General features: G+C 38.6%; 1 protein-coding gene across 3 annotated transcripts in view; it reads right to left on the minus strand.

Annotated features, from left to right (window-relative positions):
- LOC121862376 (kelch-like ECH-associated protein 1) overlaps positions 1–18,663 on the minus strand; it is a 141,526-nt gene that overhangs the window by 37,137 nt on the left and 85,726 nt on the right. For all 3 annotated transcript variants that reach the window (XM_042360635.1, XM_042360633.1, XM_042360634.1), the window contains 4 exons: positions 14,196–14,309; positions 9,749–9,913; positions 8,120–8,269; positions 6,924–7,099 (listed from right to left, as the gene is read on the minus strand). In XM_042360635.1, coding sequence (XP_042216569.1) covers positions 6,924–7,099; positions 8,120–8,269; positions 9,749–9,913; positions 14,196–14,309 — 605 coding nt within the window. The remainder of the gene's footprint in view (positions 1–6,923; positions 7,100–8,119; positions 8,270–9,748; positions 9,914–14,195; positions 14,310–18,663) is intronic.

An 18,663-nucleotide genomic window follows, 5' to 3' on the forward strand; every position in this document is an offset into this window, starting at 1 on the left:
AAAAAAAATATTTCAACACGGTATAATGTGGGGACTCCATTCCTTTATGAAGAATGCAAATGTTGAAACTCGAGTTAGTAAAGGCAGTTCTACTTCAGTTAGAAACTCCATTTCCTTACTAAAATAACACTGAATACTAGTTTAAAAATTTGGTTTAATAAATATATTTAAAAAACTAAAAATTTATATGATACGGGCATGCGGGGCACCTAGTGAATGAAGCTGTGTTATGCCGAACACTGGTACAGTGTATAGTATTTTCACTCACATGGAGCTGTTGGGGAGCAATGTATTTCATGTTACTGACCTGACCTGATGCAAAGTCAGGTGGAGGTAGGGTGGGGTATTAGTGGTCTCATATTGCTGACCTTCTGATGGAATGTCGGGTCACCCTTTCTTATGTGGGTAATTAATGGTTCTCATAACCTGAAGATGTCTTGAATAAAGACGAAAGCTAAAGTATTTTTGAGGCAGTAGGCTGCTAGCAAAAAACTGTCTACTTTTATTCATAACATCTGCTCTAATTGTCTTAGAGAAATGAATTTGGTACCATTGCAAATATGGAGATGTGTTCCTGATGACATTATTTTTTACCAATGAGATACATACAGTATTGTATATGAAGGGTACAGGTATTAATAAATCCAGATTATTACAGTAACAATCTTTATTAATTAATGAATAATAAATAAATAATGTACTGCACAATAATATATCATGAACGACATTTATAGCAGAATGAGTTTGAGGCAGTGAGACGCAGTGGATGGAAGGGAAGGATGCGACCCTTGAGGGGAGAAATTGACTGTGTGGTAGTCAGTTTTTCCCCTCAAAGGTCGTGTTCCTCCCTCCCCCACTATCTCCACCACCTCCTTTACTGTACTGCAGTGTAAATGTGTACTGTATAAACTTTTAATTACAGTACAGCATTTGTTCTAATTATGTTATAGAGATGAATTGATACCAAAGTGATCCTGAATAAGTTCTCTATGAGCCACTTCCAATAAGAGATCCTTAAACACGATATAATGTGGTCACCATTCTTTTACCAAAAAAGTAAGAAATGTTCATACTGGAGTCAATAAAATAAGTTCAAATTAGTTAAACATGCCATTTTTTTCCCAAATAATCCTGAATAGTTTGTCTAAAAGTTTGGTTAAATAAATATATTTAAAAAAATTTATACTGTATGATACGGTGTGCGAGCTATGAATGTAGCTGTCTGTTACAGCTAAGACAGTGGAATTTTCCACTCTTCACTGGGGAAAATTTTCAACCTCGGAAATTCGTTTACAGACCCCGAATTGAGAGAATTTTTCTGAAAAAATTAAGAACCAATTTCAATTCCGGGTATTGGAGAGTTGCGGCTAACGGATTATGGCTAACACTTGATATAACTACAGGTATCCCTCAACATCTGAATGGATTAGGTTCCCAAATAAAGTCATTTATTAAGTGAATTTTCATATATCAAATAAAAGAACATATTAGAAAAATAGGGTTCAGTTCCCTAATGCCAAAAATACCCCAATATCATACAAAACAAACCAACAGGAAAGGAGTTCACAAGCAAGAACAAATCCTGCCTAACTAAAGAAAATAATACACAACTACTGTAATTTACTTTCTAACATATGAAAAACATTAATAAAATAACGTTTAACTTACGTACATTGCCTTATGGGAGGGCTAATTCATGCAACCCATGCAGGATGCTGGGAGGTTCGTGTGTGGAAGAACTTATTGTTTGTACATAAAATAATATATACTGTACCAAAAAATATTAGGAATAAATAATATTAATATTGAAGAAAAAATACGGTGACCCCTCGTTTAACGAACGCCTCGGTTAACGTAATTTCGATTAACGAACTGACTTCCATAAGGATCTTCAATTCGGTTAACGAAAAAAAATTCGGTTAACGAAGTTCTTACGAACCGACTTCAACATGTTTTCGCTTGCACTGACCGGGCAATCAGCTTTAGTATCAGTCCGCCAATACATTAATCGGTTCTAGGGCTTAAATTCCTTACTATTTTAGTAAATATCAAGAAGTTTATACTATTCAATAATTTTAAAACTTTAATATTAAATTTTTTAGTCATTTTAACAATTATTGAACATAATTGAAGGTAAAGTGACTAGTTTAATGAGCAGCATCCAGCCTCTTAACACAGCAAACAGGAGTTAGTCTCTCTCTGTTTTCACTGGAGGTAACATCTTGCTTGAGACTCTCTTCAACTAAACGCTTTTTTTCTGTTTCCAAGCAAATTATTGGTCATTTTGAAATATATTTTACATATTGACAATATATAATGCAGTGCAGTATTGATTTAAAGAAAATAATCTTGAATTACACCAAGAGAGCTAAAATTTTATGGGAGAAATGGCACCATGGGGTGACTTCTCTTCCACCCCAATGCCTTCTCTTCTTCCTTCTCCTCCACCCCCATTCTAAATCCCATCATCATCATCCAGGAGCCTTCTACATACACACCTCAAAGTAAGTGAAATTTCTACCATTTTTGTTGAATTTAGGAAATTTTCGATGAGCTGGAACCAATTACCCAAAAACCCATTGAAACAATGGTTTCGGTTAACGAACTTTTCGGTTAACGAACGACCTTCTGGAACGGATTGAGTTCGTTAACGGAGGGGTCACTGTACTGCATTGTCATTTGGCAGGAGAGAGCAGAGCTGTGAGTAAAGGTGAGGGAATGTCAGCCTATGGTTCACTCATTCTCCCCCTCAATGTTCGCTCCCACACACTAATAAATGTTTAAACCCTTTATGCTAATTACCTTATTTTTTCTTTTACACATTCTGTTTGAAAATTGTATGTCCATGTAACAGAGTAAAAAAAAAAAAAAAGTAGGTAGGTATACCTACATGGAAATACAAGTTGAAAAATAACAACGCAACTCCCAGCTTGACTGGACGCCTAGGTACCGTCTCTGTACCCCCCCTCCCGTGGCACTACCCCTTCCACGATTCCCACACATAATTTTTTTAATCCCTTCATGTTTTTGACCTTATGATAATTATTTTTACATTCTGTATAATTGTATGTGCATGTAACGGTAAAAAAAAAAAAAAAATTATATTTCCCAGAAAATTTGAGTTGAAAAATAACAATAAGACAACTCACAACTTGGCCCTCATTCACACCTGCCTCACTGCTTCAATGCCTGCCTCTCCCACAATCTGCACACTCACTACCTAACAGATGAAAAAGTTAAGAAAATACCTTATGGGAGGGTAGTCAGGGCTCACCACCACAAGAGGGCAAGCAGGGGTGGGCTGAGTAGGGGGCTTACTCTGTACATCTCTCCCCAAGATGGCATTGCACAAAATTTTAATTTTTTCCCAGACCCAAATTTGTAGAAGTGAGGGAAGCTTTCGTAACTCAAAATAAGTGGTGCAAATGTTCGTATCTCCAGGGATATCTGTACCTGTATGTAACTTTTAGAAATCCAAATGCACACTGCTTAATCCAAAGATATTCAGATTTTTTAGCTTTGTCTATAAATAGAGTGAGAGTTCATATATGTAAACATGCATGTTTAAACATACATACACAAGTATGTATGTCTGGTTGATGAGTTATGTATAGTCCCCCAAAAAAGTATCGTTAGCCATGGGATCGATGTGCTTCGAGGCTTTCCAAGCAATGTTGCTCAACCTGTTTCTGAACGGTTGGTAGTTGTACATCTGCGACCTTTGAGCATGAAGGAGTGTATAACTTTTTCAACAATACATACATTAATACAGTCAACCCTCACTTTACACGGTCCCACATTCCGCGTTTCCACGTTTACGCGGTGCCCTGCCGGATCCCAGGATGCTCACATTCCGCAGTGCGTGTACCCCATTACGCGGAGTGTCCGGCTCGACGCTATTTTTAGATTCGCCCCACCCGCCTGCTCCTCCGCCTGGCCAACGCTGTAAGGTTACAGAGTAAGGTTGCACAGTGCATGTCTCTGTTATAAGTATCATCGACGCCATATGACGTGATCGGGATCATGACACATGCATCCTTTACCTCCGCTGCTAGCTGAATGTTTAAAAGTATTGCGACGATCCACCCAGGGGAGGGAGGGAGGAAAGACGACGCCACCCAGCCTCGGCAGTTTCATCCCTCCGCCCAGGCCACACAGCAATCGCATCCATTGTTCTGTAAATGGCTTCCGCCGACCACCTAAAGAAAACCTTTCCTTGCCTGACCCAGCCGCACCTAAGCCCAGGAAGACACGACGCTCCTTAAGCCACGAGGTGAAGTACAAGATCATCCAAGAGTTAGAGAAGGAACAAGACAGGTTGATTTGGCTCACAGCAAGATGGTGAATCTAATCTAAGATCCGGACGAGCAAAGAAGGATGCAGCTAAGAAAAAGGAGCACATGAAGATCACAAAGTCTACAGGTGCTTCTTTATGATCAAGTATTTTTACAACCAGGTGTTTTCAAGACGGAAAAATTACTTGTGAGCTACTGCAGGCGTCAGGCGCGACGGAACATGCCGGCCTATATGTGCTCTGTTAAGAGCACGCATTTGAACTGTATGCTGCAGTGTCATGAAGATGGGAATTACAGAGCCCAAACCCTTAACTTTCCTCTGGGTGGTTACAGAGGCTTAAGATGAACAAGATCACCAATATAAACATTGGTGGTGAAGAAGCGAAAGGCTGACTGCGGCCATGCTAGGGAATTTCCTCCGCTTTTACTCTGGAATATGGAGGAAGGACAAAGAACGACTAATTGGTGGTGCGTTTAACATGACGAATTCCGGTCTTTGGTGCTTACCTTCCAAGACCTTCACAGAAGAATGCCAGTGGACCGGGCCGGAAGATGCAGAAGGAGAGCATCACCGCCCTGTTTACCAACACCAATGCCTCCGGTACTCAAGCCTGCCATCGGTAATCCACACAGCCCGCAAGCCAAGACGCCTACAAGAGCATGGACATGAACAAAGCTTAAATGTCCACTGGCTGACCGCGACGTAAGGCGAGGATGTCTTCTACACTGCCCATCTCCTAGTTTGATGACTGTTTGTTCCCGATGCGTAAAGGTACCCAGAGCAACAGAATGCCAGTCAAGATTTTGCTGCTGACAACGCATCAGGATACCCGCCTTACCGTTAGATCGCTACCCCAACGTAAAGTGATTCTTTCCTCCCAACACTTGCCTATATTACACCTCTATGGACCAAGAGTTAATCTAATGTAAAAGCTGCATTCTCAACAAAAAATTCGCTCTGGAACGACTTCACCAACACCAGGAAGAGTTATGAATTCCTGAGTGACACCACCACCAAAAAGGGGTAAGAGCGAAGAAGATTTAGGATCAACAGTTGGAAATGGCAGCAAAAAATACTTTTCAAACAATTCTGGAGAATATTTAACATCAAGAAAGCTGTGATTTCGGTGGAGGCATAGGATCAGCTGTCTGAAGCAACTGTCTGCCACGCATGGAGACATGTGTTGCAAGGCATTCCGTGGCGCTTGTCAATCTGCACTGGTGAGGTTCAGACTGTTGCAGTAGTAGTGACCTTGCCAGAGAAACTGCAAGAGTGTTGGTGCTTACAGGTCTTGAGACCACCAATCCATTTACATCCTGGAGGTGATAATGGAACCTGATGTGACTACTCGACGATGGTAGATGATGATGATTGCCAGTGAAGAGTATAGGAAAAGGCCATCCCAAGAAGAACACTGCCATCCCATAGTAATGTTAGGGTGCCATCGAGTGTGATTTCCCCAAGCTCCTCCTTTCCCATTTAATTATGACGCAAACAGGTATGAAATCTTCACTACCCAGCTGCTGCAGACTATGGAGCCCCACATCAAGGTTTATCAGACAACATAAACACCAGCCGGGCCAGCAAAGCGACAACGAGATCTTCGGCCAGAACTCCACCACAGCCAGCCTGGGCCAGTGATAGTGACAGGGGTAGAGACAGTGAAGATGACTGAGAGATTTGTCAGGAGGCCCTGGACAAGTGTGGGATGACAGTGATGGTGATCACCTGAGGGCCAGTAGCCTGCCCCTGCCTCTTCAGAACCGTCTCCATCCCCTCGTGATGCACTCCATCTCTTACTAACTTAAGTGTTCAACCTAACTTTTAGTTTTCCTAACTTAACCTTTTTATTTTTCCTAACTTAACCTTTTTATTTTTCCAAACCTAACCTCTTCTATATTTGTTTGTGCATTCCATCATAAAGTTAAGATAAAATTTTTACTTCAACATAATTGTGTCAGCAAAATGTGGAGTTTGGGGGTCGTCCGGTCTCTATTTCAATTAATCCCATATGTTATGTTATTCACTTTACGCGTTTCTCACTTTCCGCGGTACCCTGAGGGTTACATTAACCACGTAAAGTGAGACCCAACTGTATAGTTTAATGGATTTCTTGCTATATTGAAGTATCTTGTACACAAAGACGATTCCCTCCCCCAATCCAACTCCCATCTCTAGCTGTTGCTGAAATGGTGAGCAGGGGTACCAACTTATGATGATGCACTGAGGATCATATCAAAGCGTTTCGTCTAGCATTTCAAAATGTAGCGACGGAAAATCTAACGTTATATTTATTGAGGAGTGTACTTGTATGCATATTTTTGTCCTATGACTTTACTCTTCAACATTTCCATAACTTAAAACAATCTAAGTATCATCAATCAATAATCCTGGCAAGTTATATGATTATAAAACACAAATTCATTCGATGCACATACTAATCAATTATTATATTCGGGTTATTTTGAAAATATAAACAGATTAAGTTCTGATGGTACCAATAACACAACCATGCAATGCTTCCTTCCATGGTTTTGATTCATTACAGTAATCTTCACAAATATTACAGCCTAAAAATGTTAGTTCACCCACCTTAACGAGAGACTTTAAACTGTGAAAGCACTAACCTGACTGCCTGTAGAATAAGCTCCATCTTGGGTTGTCTATTATCCTCATCATGCATCACCCACTTAAGAACAGCATTGTAAACATCCTTCTCATCAGGTACATTCAGCTCATCTCGCTGTATAAGATTCACTAACTGGTAACTCGATAACTTCAAAAATTCTTCTTCCAACGAAACCTAAAGAAAATGTTGCTGTTAAGCTATACATGCATTTATATCCATACCCTACATGTATTTTCCTATATTGGCATGTGCAGCAACCTCAGAAAATAGTTTAGCTACTAACAAGGACTTGTTTCAGATTATGAGAGAAAACATAGTACAGCCCCCGACTTACAAACATCAGCCGATACAAACACGTTTAAACTTGAAATTTACAGTATTTTATTTACCAGATGGCTTATTTTTTACTTTCACTGACTGTATTTTATCATTCTATTTCTTCTTTCGTCTTAAATTAAGTGATTTTAGATGTATAAAGACTGAGGCTATAAAATAGTGGGATTTTAAACATTGTTCTGTAAGTAAGGTATGCATATAGCATGTGTTCTGACTTCAGACAAGTCCAAATTAATAACGTCCTCAGGAACGGAACCCGTTCAGAATCTGGGGACCCCCTGTACTGTATGCATAAAAGAGGAATATCCAGGTTATCGCAAGGGATGCGTTCCAAAAATTCATTGCAATAAAAAAATTTTAGAACATCAAGGCAATTTTTCCATTATTTTTTTGTATAAAGTACTGTACACCTCATTATTCATGGCTATTAGGGACCAAATAATTTGCTCTTAAAATTCATGTAAACACAAACAATTTCATCACCAACAACACCACACATACTGTCAATGACTCAGTTGCCTGATGATCCAATTTCTCCTCATTTACTCTGTTATTCTGTATTGTTAAATTTCATATTTAGAATGTTCAAATCTTTCGTAAAGTAAATTTCCAATTTAATGATAAAGTACTTCTGTATTGTGCATGTAAAATTATTGAATGGGTTTCAGCATACACAGGTAGTACCATTCTCGTGCAAAAATAATAAGAAATAGAGAAGTTGGCAATTTTGATCTACAAAAGATGCAAAATTTATGAAGTTTATTACTCTTTAGGATCAAATTGCTTTATAATTAAGAGTAAAATTGTTTTCTCTTCCATTTTTAGGCTACTAAATTCCTTGTTATGAAAATTAATTACCTCTGAGAAATGTTGCTCAATAAATGTATTGGCCTTATGATACAAATCCATGCAGCCATGTTGCTGAGCAAAATTAGCAATTCCAATGGCATTCCCAGCCTCCAGTTGCTGCTCTAGGAACGTGCAGCATGCATCAATTACATGATTCATCTGAAACACAAAACTATATGGTAATACAATTGTTGAAAGGTATATAGGTATTATTAGGTGAAATCTATATAATTTGGAAGTCATTCTACACTCAACATAAGATGACAAAATGTGGAATTGATCCTAAAACCCCCATTTCATATCAAAGTATGGGCGGCATCTCATGTAGCTACTTCTGCTTGCAAGCTGAGGTCCCACAATTACCAGGCCTCCTCTCCTCTTGTGTGACCTGGAATATACCCCAGAAATCTGATGAAAACCATAGAGTTGGAGACAGAATTTCACTCAATTCATCTATAACTCATCCCACCCAACCCCCCACCCCAAAAAGGAGGGAGGCAAACTGATGAGGTCAGATGCCAAACTGACAGCCACAAGTCTGCCGTACACACTTCTGCGATGGTTAGAAAATAGGTAAGAAATTAGGAAGCAATCTCAGTTGGCCCTCAGTTCAAACTCAATTCAGCACTCCATGAAAAGATGGGTGGGATCTCAGTTGACCATTTCATGCTTGGTTATAAAGTCGGATTTTAGGATGAATGCCACATCTATAACTGACCTCACTATTAATATGACAAAGATGCAACATATTTAATTTTTCATCATGAAATCTTAGCATACTTTCTTGTGGCTATATTAAAAGCTAAAGAGTCAATGCTATAAGGTTTCACAACTGGAGATATTTAACTTCTTTGGATAACTTTAAACTCATCATCAAAGTTTTGTATGGAGAAGTGAACAGCATCTGACTATTCATTTATGATTCATACTAACAATTTTCCTACTAGTTCTAGCATATTGTAGTACAGTACTTGCTGTACACTTCTCTTGTCACTGGTAAACATGATGATTGTGCCATGCATCATCTCATATTGTTACTGTCATAAATTAAGCTATAAATTGATTGTGAAGAATTTCCCAAAATGTTATACACAGTATACCTGCATTTAGTTAGTTTTTGATCTGAGTTCAGTGTCAAAAGTTTGAGCAGTCAAGATAAATATTGTCAATATTACTACCATGTTGTGCTCTAGAATCTGTGATCACACATCCAGTACCTGCAGATGTAAAAGGAATGACCACATATAAATTCAAGCTTACACAACTGTATTATTCATACCAGGATAATCACCTTAAATAAATATAAGACCCACACCATCAAATTTCCAGCCTAGGCTCTTTCTTAGGTAAAAATTTGCATTTTTTTAAAATAAATTTTTAAAAACTTATTTTGTGCCTCTGCTTTGTCCTAGCCTGCTTCGCTTTTATAACTAAGGTACCCCATTTAAGAGAATAACTTTAAAATACAGCACAGACACATTAAATACTGTATTACAGTCCTTGAAAGATGCCTGAGAACTTAACTAATAGTGATGCAGTGTGAACACGTACTGTATAACCAAAAGAAACTTAATTGCTGAAAGAATGATAATACTACTACTACTACTAATAATAATAATGTACTAATAAGATACCGACCTGAAGCATGGTGGCTGCAGGAAGAAGCTGACATACAAGCATCTCGTTAATGACAATCTCCCCAGTGTACATGAAGCACAGTAGGTGAGCCAGTACTGTGGGACACACACCCTGTAGCTTTACTGTGTCCATCTCACACTCACGTAAACCACCAGTAAACATGGCCTGCCAAAACACATTACAGGGTATTAAATTTTTTCCTTTAAATTAATAATTTTTCTTTTCACATAACCAGTTACTGAGGTACATAATAGCTTGGCAGATTTTTCTAAAGTTTCTAATGTTTGAAATACTTCCACAGGTACAGGGGCAGATACAGGAATATCAAAGAAGAACTTTGTGGGTGGGGGAACATGGCCAGCACAGCGTGCCCAAATATTTATCGGTACCGGGCATGTTCACCAGGAATTGCCCAGTACAGGGATTGTTTACAACCTGTGCACCAGATCAGCTGACGATTCAGAGGTATTGTCCTTGCATCGTCACTACCACAGCTAACTATCACTGGTGTGGAGCCAATGTCAAACATCTGTTTGTATTATTTATTAATACTATTCCCTAAATTTAGTACACAATAGTATAATTATATTCTTATACACATTACAAATGCATGGAACAATTCTGTATGGAAAATAAAGGAATACCTTGTATTATAAGATATATTAATAATAATAATACAGTGATCTCTCGGTTAACGAACGCCCTGGTTAACGAAATTTCAGTTAACGAATTACCTTCCATAAGATTCTTCACTTGCTAATTTACGTTAACTAATTCTCTTTGTTAACTTTCCCAACATGTTTTCACTTGCATTTGACTGCTCACCAGCTGTAGTATTAGTACGCCAATACAGTAATCGGTTCTAGGGCTTAAATTTGTTACCATTTTAGTAAATATCATGAAGGTTGTACTACTGTATTCAATCATTTTAAAAGTTTTATAAATTTTTTAGTCATTTTAACAATTATTGAACATAATTGAAGTACTGGAAACTAGTTTTTTATGCCAAACAGCCACTCAACACACCAAGCTTGGCGTCAGTTTATTTATCGGTTCAGAAGAAGGAACATCTTGTTTGAGACTCTTCAATATAAACGATTTTATTCTGTGTTTCCAGTCAAATTATTGGTCATTTTGAAATTTATTTTACATATTGACAATATATAATGCAGTGCAGTGTTGATTTAAAGAAAATAATCTTGAATTACACCAAGTGAACTAAAATTTTATGGGTGTAATGGCGGCATGGGGTGACTTTCCACCCCAATGCCTTCTCTTCCTTCTCCTCCCCCCATTCTAATTCCCATCATCATCATCAACCAGGAGCCTCTACATGCACACCTCAAAGTAAGTTTACTTTACTGCATTTATTTTTAGTTTGTATGTAATTTTCGGTGAGCTGGAACCAATTACCCAAAATCCCATTGAAACAATGGTTTCAAGAACGAAATTTTTGGTTAATGAACGACCTTCTGGAACGAATTGTGTTCGCAACTGGGACCACTGTACCAGGATATATCTATTACATATGAATGGTAACTGTAGGCTTATATTACATGTCTGGAGTTCGTGAGGGCTGAGGAACTCCTCTCCAATTTGACCTTTGATTGTGTGTCAAGACGCTAAATCGAGAGCTTGTTATATCGGATATTGTTAAATCGAGAGTATACTGTATATGCTGTGAAACAGTTTTTGGATAGACAGTGTCTTGTGGCACTATTAAATTCACTTATTTTGTCTCAGGGTGAGTATTGTAACTCTTTATGGGTCTACCTACCTCATTATCTACAGAAGAAAGTTCAGACAGTGTTGAACAGGGTTGCCAGGCTTATTTTTACTCGTCCCCGAGGACTCTCACTACCCTATTCTTGGTCAAATTGCACTGGCTTCCAATTAAAGCTAGGTTCGAGTTTAAACTCTGCCAAATGACTTTTAAGGCACTTATGTTAATGATCCTAAGTACTTGTCCAATCTAATAAACCCTCTGACCACAAATTCTGAAATGATATTGTGCAGTAGTGATGATCCCTCTTGCCTCGAGGAGTGCAAAGCAGTACAAGAATGTTCTTTCACTGCCCAATCCTTTGCCTGCATCCATGAAGCAGCTGAATTCTGTGGAGATCTTCAAGAAACAACTTTTTTGAAAGATTATAGTCCTTACGATCCTGATGGAAAAATACAGGGTTTAGGAAGTGTTGCAACTTAAGGATCTATGAACTGTCACTATTTTTTTGTAGTACATGCACTGTATTATCTTCTTTTTAGCCTTAGGTCCTTGACTTTAAAGTGATTTGAGCACTAGTGAATTCCTAAGAAGAGGATCTTTTGATAAACAAAGACCATTTATTATTATTACTGTATTACAAGAGTACTGGTAAAAGTTTCCCGATAATTTTCAACAGGCATTACATTGCTCTTGGACTATCCAAAGGTGGCGGATCACTTCCGCAGGTTCTAGATTCTGCAGTTTAATAATACAGTATAGAAACTCACTCTCGTCTCTTGCTGCAGCTTCATCTATTACGTATTTTTTTTTTTAAGCTTTGAATTGCTTAATTCTGTAACTGGTTTTGATGTGGTCTGGTAACTTATTCCAGTCTGTTATAGCAGTAAAGAAAAAAGTGCTTATTGCTTGAATGCAGATACCAGGTACCATAAAATTGTCTTCACTCCCTGTAGTGCCCTGCCAGTTCATATCTCTAATTCTTGCAAAGTTTGTTATTAATAATCTGGGCACAATCACCTGAAAATTCTGTAAGTGTGATTCAACCTCAGTTGCTTCACTCTATCCACCACGCTTGACATGTTCAGTAATTGTAAACCTTCATGACCAATGTGATCTGTTGCTTTCATGTCAAGAATGAGCCTCACCACCTTGCTTTGAACAAACTGGAGCTTGGATTTTAGCTTCTGTGTTAGGGCAAAGTACCATGACAAGCAGTAACTGTTCAAGTGACATTGTATGAGCACCTTCAAATGTACTGCCTGTCCTTCCTTTAACATTTCCTACATGTTATCTGTCAACCTCATCGTTTAAGCCAACATGATAAATATATTCAATAATACAGTATATCATCATGTGTTTTCAATATCAAAATATCCTACTTAAATAAATACAGTATGTAGTAGTAATATGCATTAAAAAAAATAAAAAATAAAAAAATAAAATAAAAATAGTAATACACCTGATGAGTTAGGTTTTTTATGTGAAATTGGTTATTCTGCAAAAAAAAAAATGGTTATTTTGCAAAGTGACCTGAAGTTTTCAGGTATTATGCATACAGACAAGAATATTGGTAACTTTGCAAAATGACTGCAAATCTTACTGGCCAATTTGTAAAAAATCCAGAACAATATTCACACAATAAGTGTACAGTATTTATTTCCATTGATAAAAACACTAATGAAAGGAATAGTCTTTAACTGAAGAACTTGAAGAAAAGTCTCTTCAATGCATAAAACAATAAACAATTATCAGTTCTTATTATTCCGACTTGTTTGCACAAGGAGAACTGAACTTACATTGCTTTGACAAGAGTTAGAGCAGTTACACTTGATGAAGCACTGTGCGTGGCCCATGGAATGTGAAATGGCAACTTCATGCAGACTTATTTCCTCCCTTTCTGATACATCTGTAATGGAGAGGAACTTCTCCACATATTGGGTCAACTGATTTCAAGTGTGAAGCTGTTAATGAATTCCATATTTCTTCCCAAGCTTATATTGTCCATTTTCCTTTACCTGAATGATTACCGACTTCACATTTGTAAACTCTGCATGTCCAAGATCAACGAGTGGGATCAGAACCAAAACAGTGTCGGTCACACTTGAGATGGGTAGAAGTGCCCCACAGAAACCACAATCATTTATTCGGCTTGATCCTGTTGTTTTCTTCTAGTTTCCTTTCGTTGAGCTTGAGTCCCCTTCTGTTGATCACAGAACACTCACCATACAATCCATCAACATTATCATCCACAACAGAGCATGGAGCACAGGCAGGACAGGGGCTCCCACAGTCCTTGCACTTGTCGATTCACAACAATTCTTACAGTAGGAAACATATATTGAGCTAATGCCGGCTTGGTTGGAGTTGTCGTCCTGCTCCTTGCTGGCTGAATCCACCTCAATTTCTGCTTCTAATCCTTCCGTGAGCTGCTCTTCCATCTCTAAACCTTCCTCCGGCAGATTACTCACAGCAACACTATGACGAGATTTCTGTCCAGACATCGCCTCAGAAGATGTTCTACCGATTCCAGGTCTTTGGCCTGTTAACAGGTTAATTTTGCAAAATCACCAACATGCAAAATGGCTGAACATTTAGGGTCATTTTGCAAAATAACAGGGTTTTGGCTTGTTTGCAAAATGGCCAGTCTTTTTTGGAAAATACAATAACCAATTTCACAAAAAAAAGTAACATACAGTATACTGTACACAAGCTGTACTGTACCTTAAAATATGGACTGGCAGCAGCAAGAACAATTTTGTGGCCATGGAAGATTTCTCTACCAACCTCAAGTTTAACATCAGTCAACATCTGATTGCTTTTCATCAGCAGCATCATCTGTAATAAAAACAAAAATTAATTTTAACTAAAGTATGAATTATACTATAGGTATTGCTAAATTAGTCATCACAAATTTGGGGGGTTGAGTGTTTAGTCATTTTATCTTATAAAAACAACACATTAGCACATACAAAGATTACTAGGATAATGTTAATTAGCTAATGCAGTGGTTCCCAAACTTCACAACTTCACAGATCAGCAGAGTGGAAAAAATTCTGCAGACCGGTAATTGTAACTACAGTGAACCCTCGAAGAATCGGACTCGGTAAATCCGGATCTCGAAAGATTCAGACAAAATTTGGGGACTCCGTGGGCTAAGAAGCCTCCCTAAGACGCATTCCCCAAAAAGAGCAAAGATCATTTTAAGCTCGTGTAACTAAGATGTCAGCGCGCAGGACACAGGTGCCCGAGGCGGGAAACATAAGCAGAATTGTCAATTGTTGATGGATGGAATATTATTTCATTCACTCTAGTAATGATACAATGTTTTTTATTATGTTATCATAGGTAAATGCATGGTTTATATAATTTGTTTATCACTGTGCCCGTCACCGTTTTCAAATTAGACTACAAAATATGTATTTCTCCGATTCGTATTTCAATTGTACGCCTGGCAATGGGGGAGGGGGCGGACCAGTAGTTAAAGCATCATCTGCCATTGTAACTCTCCTCCCTCTTTGCTACGTTTCACTGGATTTACTGTTATTATTACTGTTTACTAATATATAGTTTGTTTTTCAATCATATTTTCAGAGAATCATTTTTTCTTCATTTATTTTTACTGGAGTTACATGCACACACCATCCTTCACACATGTGCGTCCTCTACTCTACATAGAGTTTGAAAATACATAGAAAGTCTAAAATGGGTGTCTCATTTTCTTTTCAGCACCAAGAGAACTCTCACTTTTACACTTGCCAGCCATTTTAAAGGGAATTACAAACGAAAATTTTGTCAGTACACAGCGCGATCACTCACATCGGGACTCGAAAATACGTAATTTGAAAAATATTTTATACGACTGCAGCGGTCGTATGTCCGGGTGGTCGTAAGTCGAGGAGTACCTGTATTGTGAAAAAAGTAAAAGAAATAATTGTCCTAAGGGCAAACACGTAATAGGAGGAGACAGCAGAGTGAAGTGGGTGGGGAGCGTTGCTAAGGAATCGGCGTCCCAGCTGGTCTTCGTTACTGTAGTGAAGCAGGGAGTGTATGCAAATGATGACTGTTAAACTTTCATTTACCTTTTATTTACTGGTTTAGCAATACAGTATTTTTTGTTGTAACTTATTTATTGGTATTATTTTTATTCATTCCTCACATTTACTGGTACTGTATATATTATTTTAAGAAAACTTTGACTACAGGAGGAAAATAATGTACACACAAGATTTTTCGTAAATACTCCCGGCTTATATACCTTAAAAACGGTACCGTATATTTGCTGTTTTTTATATCATTATTTATCGTTTTTATACATTTAGTAAATTCACCAGAAGATACGGACAATCGGCTTTTTCGGAGAGGTGGTCCAGAATCCTCGAGCGCTCACGTCCACAAAGGCTTCATTTGATGTGTTGGAAGTCCTATGACGGAGGTTCTCACCGTCCAATGGAAGGTGGGTCGATTCCACCAAGACATCATGTCAGATTTCCTTCAACATATTTACCGTGAGATCCCTTACTTCGTCGTGCCTCATGCATACGAAACCCACCTTTCTTGCACACCATGGCGTGGTCAATGTCATAGGAAGAGCTACACACGCATTGGTAGGGGCAAACCTTCTACTGGCTAACCTCACCTCACAACAATGGGATCTGAGAATTCTTGCTTTTTAAGGCCGAAACCTCCTGCCCCTATCAGTAACGCTATTAGACATTTCAGATAGTTCGAGGCGCCCACCTCCTGTGCCACAACTACTCCCCTTTTTCAAGTTCTCTGGCAATTGTGGCATGAGTTGCTGCAGTTTATCACTTTGGGTGTGCTGTTCCTCTGTCGCAGTGGACTATCAAATCTTGTTTAATTCATTGGTATCCACCTCATTTGTTGCGCTCTGAGCTATTATATGCTCAGTGAGGGCTGCCATGAGCTTGACTGAGTTCCGATGTTCAGTGGTACCAAACTCCACTGGATTGCTCATTCCCATTCCTCCCAGTGTCAGTGGTAATGCAAAGAGTGATGACCTTTCTGGTGGGGTTAAATAAGGGTTTTTTCACTAGTGTTGGGATAAAAGCAACCTTGATGGCTTCTTCCAGAGTAATTCCAGCAATGCTCGACTCCATGGGTGAATGCCACAAGAGCCGCCTGTGGCTCATTTTTGGCAATATCAGACAAAGTTTGGATTTCCTTCACCTACTCATTTACTAAAGTTTAAATATATATAAATAAAATTTTACCAATAGACGAGTTGACGGTCGGAATTTTTCCTAAGATGGCAGGTCAACGGGTAAAGAAAACTCTTAAATTCACTATGGTAATGATATATTAAAATAAATTTGGCCAAAAAGTGGCAAAAATAAAGGTTAAAGTTGCTAAAAAGTCTCGTGACTGTGAAAATCTCTGCGATTGGTTGTGACATCACTGGTTGCGTCGAGCTGCCGAGCAGAAGCGTGGAGGCAGCCAGCTGTGGTGTATGTGTTGTTACCAGCAGAAACACATGACTTGTGGCCATATACAATGTTGATATACACATGCATACCTTAATTTTAGTTATAACAAATTACTGCTGAAGTATCACTGTTCTCTATTTCATGTCTGGAAAATGTAAGTTTTCGTCACTGATGTCTATATTTAATGTTGTGGAAGGACTAGGGACGACCATGGCCAGGGGATGGGCTTGAGATGATCAGATGACAGATGTAATTTAACGTGCTTCATAGCTGGATGGCCGAGTTTTTGATAATACTCTACAATCATAAAGACGTCTACTTTTGGTCAATTTCTTTCATCTGCCTTGATGAACCCTGGAAGTAGTTGTCCAACCTTCTCAGCTGATTGGCTCTGAAAATAAATATTATTAGATAGGTTGTCAACCTATCCTGTATTACCAACTTACTAATTTAAGATATGTTTCTACCTTATCCATAATTGGCAAAGATCCTCCTCCACCCCCATATGTGCAAAAATGGAACACAAGGAGCCTGAAAAATCCACTGGTGATGGCTGCCATCCCTACAGCTAATTTCAACTGATGATGGCCACCATTTAGGGGTAAAAAAAATCTTTATGTCTTATTTATTATAGCTATAGATTAGAAACCATTCTGTTATCAATTTGCAGGTAAAATAATGAAGTTTCTATCACAGTGTATTTTTAGACTGCATTGTGAAATTCCATAATGCGGGACCAAGTTTCCCATTGACTCCCTTTATATAAGTTGAGATGCATTCCTAAGGAAATTTTTTGCTCCCTAAAACTGTAACACAAGCACATATATGAATGAAAATAGACACATAGAATGATTCATTCATGTTGTAACATGGTAATAAATGCACAAAACACTCAAATTTAACTTGGTAGAAATGATGTTGAGTGGTGAGTGAGGTGAGGTGGTGCAATTGGAGTTAGTGTACGGGGGGGGGGGGGGGAGACGGAGGGTCACGGCTGACTCCTGCCTCTCCCTGCATATCGTCATCATCATCTGCTTCAGTTGCTGCAGGCTGTGGTCCTGGCAAAAAACTTGTCTAAAGTTGTTTGGCGTTGACAGCGCAATTTTTGATTGTAGAGCTCCTTGTAGCCACTCATGAGGTTCTCCGTGCCTCTTGCAAATTCGAGGCTAAATTCACGATCAGGGTCGTTAGTAGCAAAGATTTCCAAAACTTCATCTATATTACTTACCTAACCCTTTAGCCAATTGGTTTGTTGTCAACTCACAGCCTCATTGGACAGATCTTCTCTGTGGAACGCTAACAACTCAACCACACCATCTTAAACCATGTCCTCAAACCCTGTACCATTTGCCAGTGTTACAATTTCTTGTTGCACTTCATTTAAGGTTTGAACTTGGGGAAAACCTTGAAAGTCGTGGATGTATTCTGGCCAGATGTTCTTCCACGCACCATTCATTGTTGTTGTCTTCACTTCATCCCAGGACTCGGCAATGTTTTCCACAGCGTTCGTGATGTTAAATTTCTTTCAAAGTTCCCTAACTTATTGTTTATCCTCCCCATCAATTGCTGCTATGAGTTGTTTCAATGTTCTATGTAAATAGTATGCCTTAATGCTGGCAATCACACATTGATCCATTGGCTATAACAAGGCCATTGTGGTCTTGGGCATATTCAGTAAATCCTTGCCATTCACAAGGGTTAGGCTCCAAGGAATGGCTCGAATTGGCAAAACTGCGAATAGCAAC

This window comes from Homarus americanus, unplaced genomic scaffold (assembly GCF_018991925.1).
Source record: "Homarus americanus isolate GMGI-L3 unplaced genomic scaffold, GMGI_Hamer_2.0 scaffold31037, whole genome shotgun sequence".
Lineage (NCBI taxonomy): Eukaryota > Metazoa > Arthropoda > Malacostraca > Decapoda > Nephropidae > Homarus > Homarus americanus.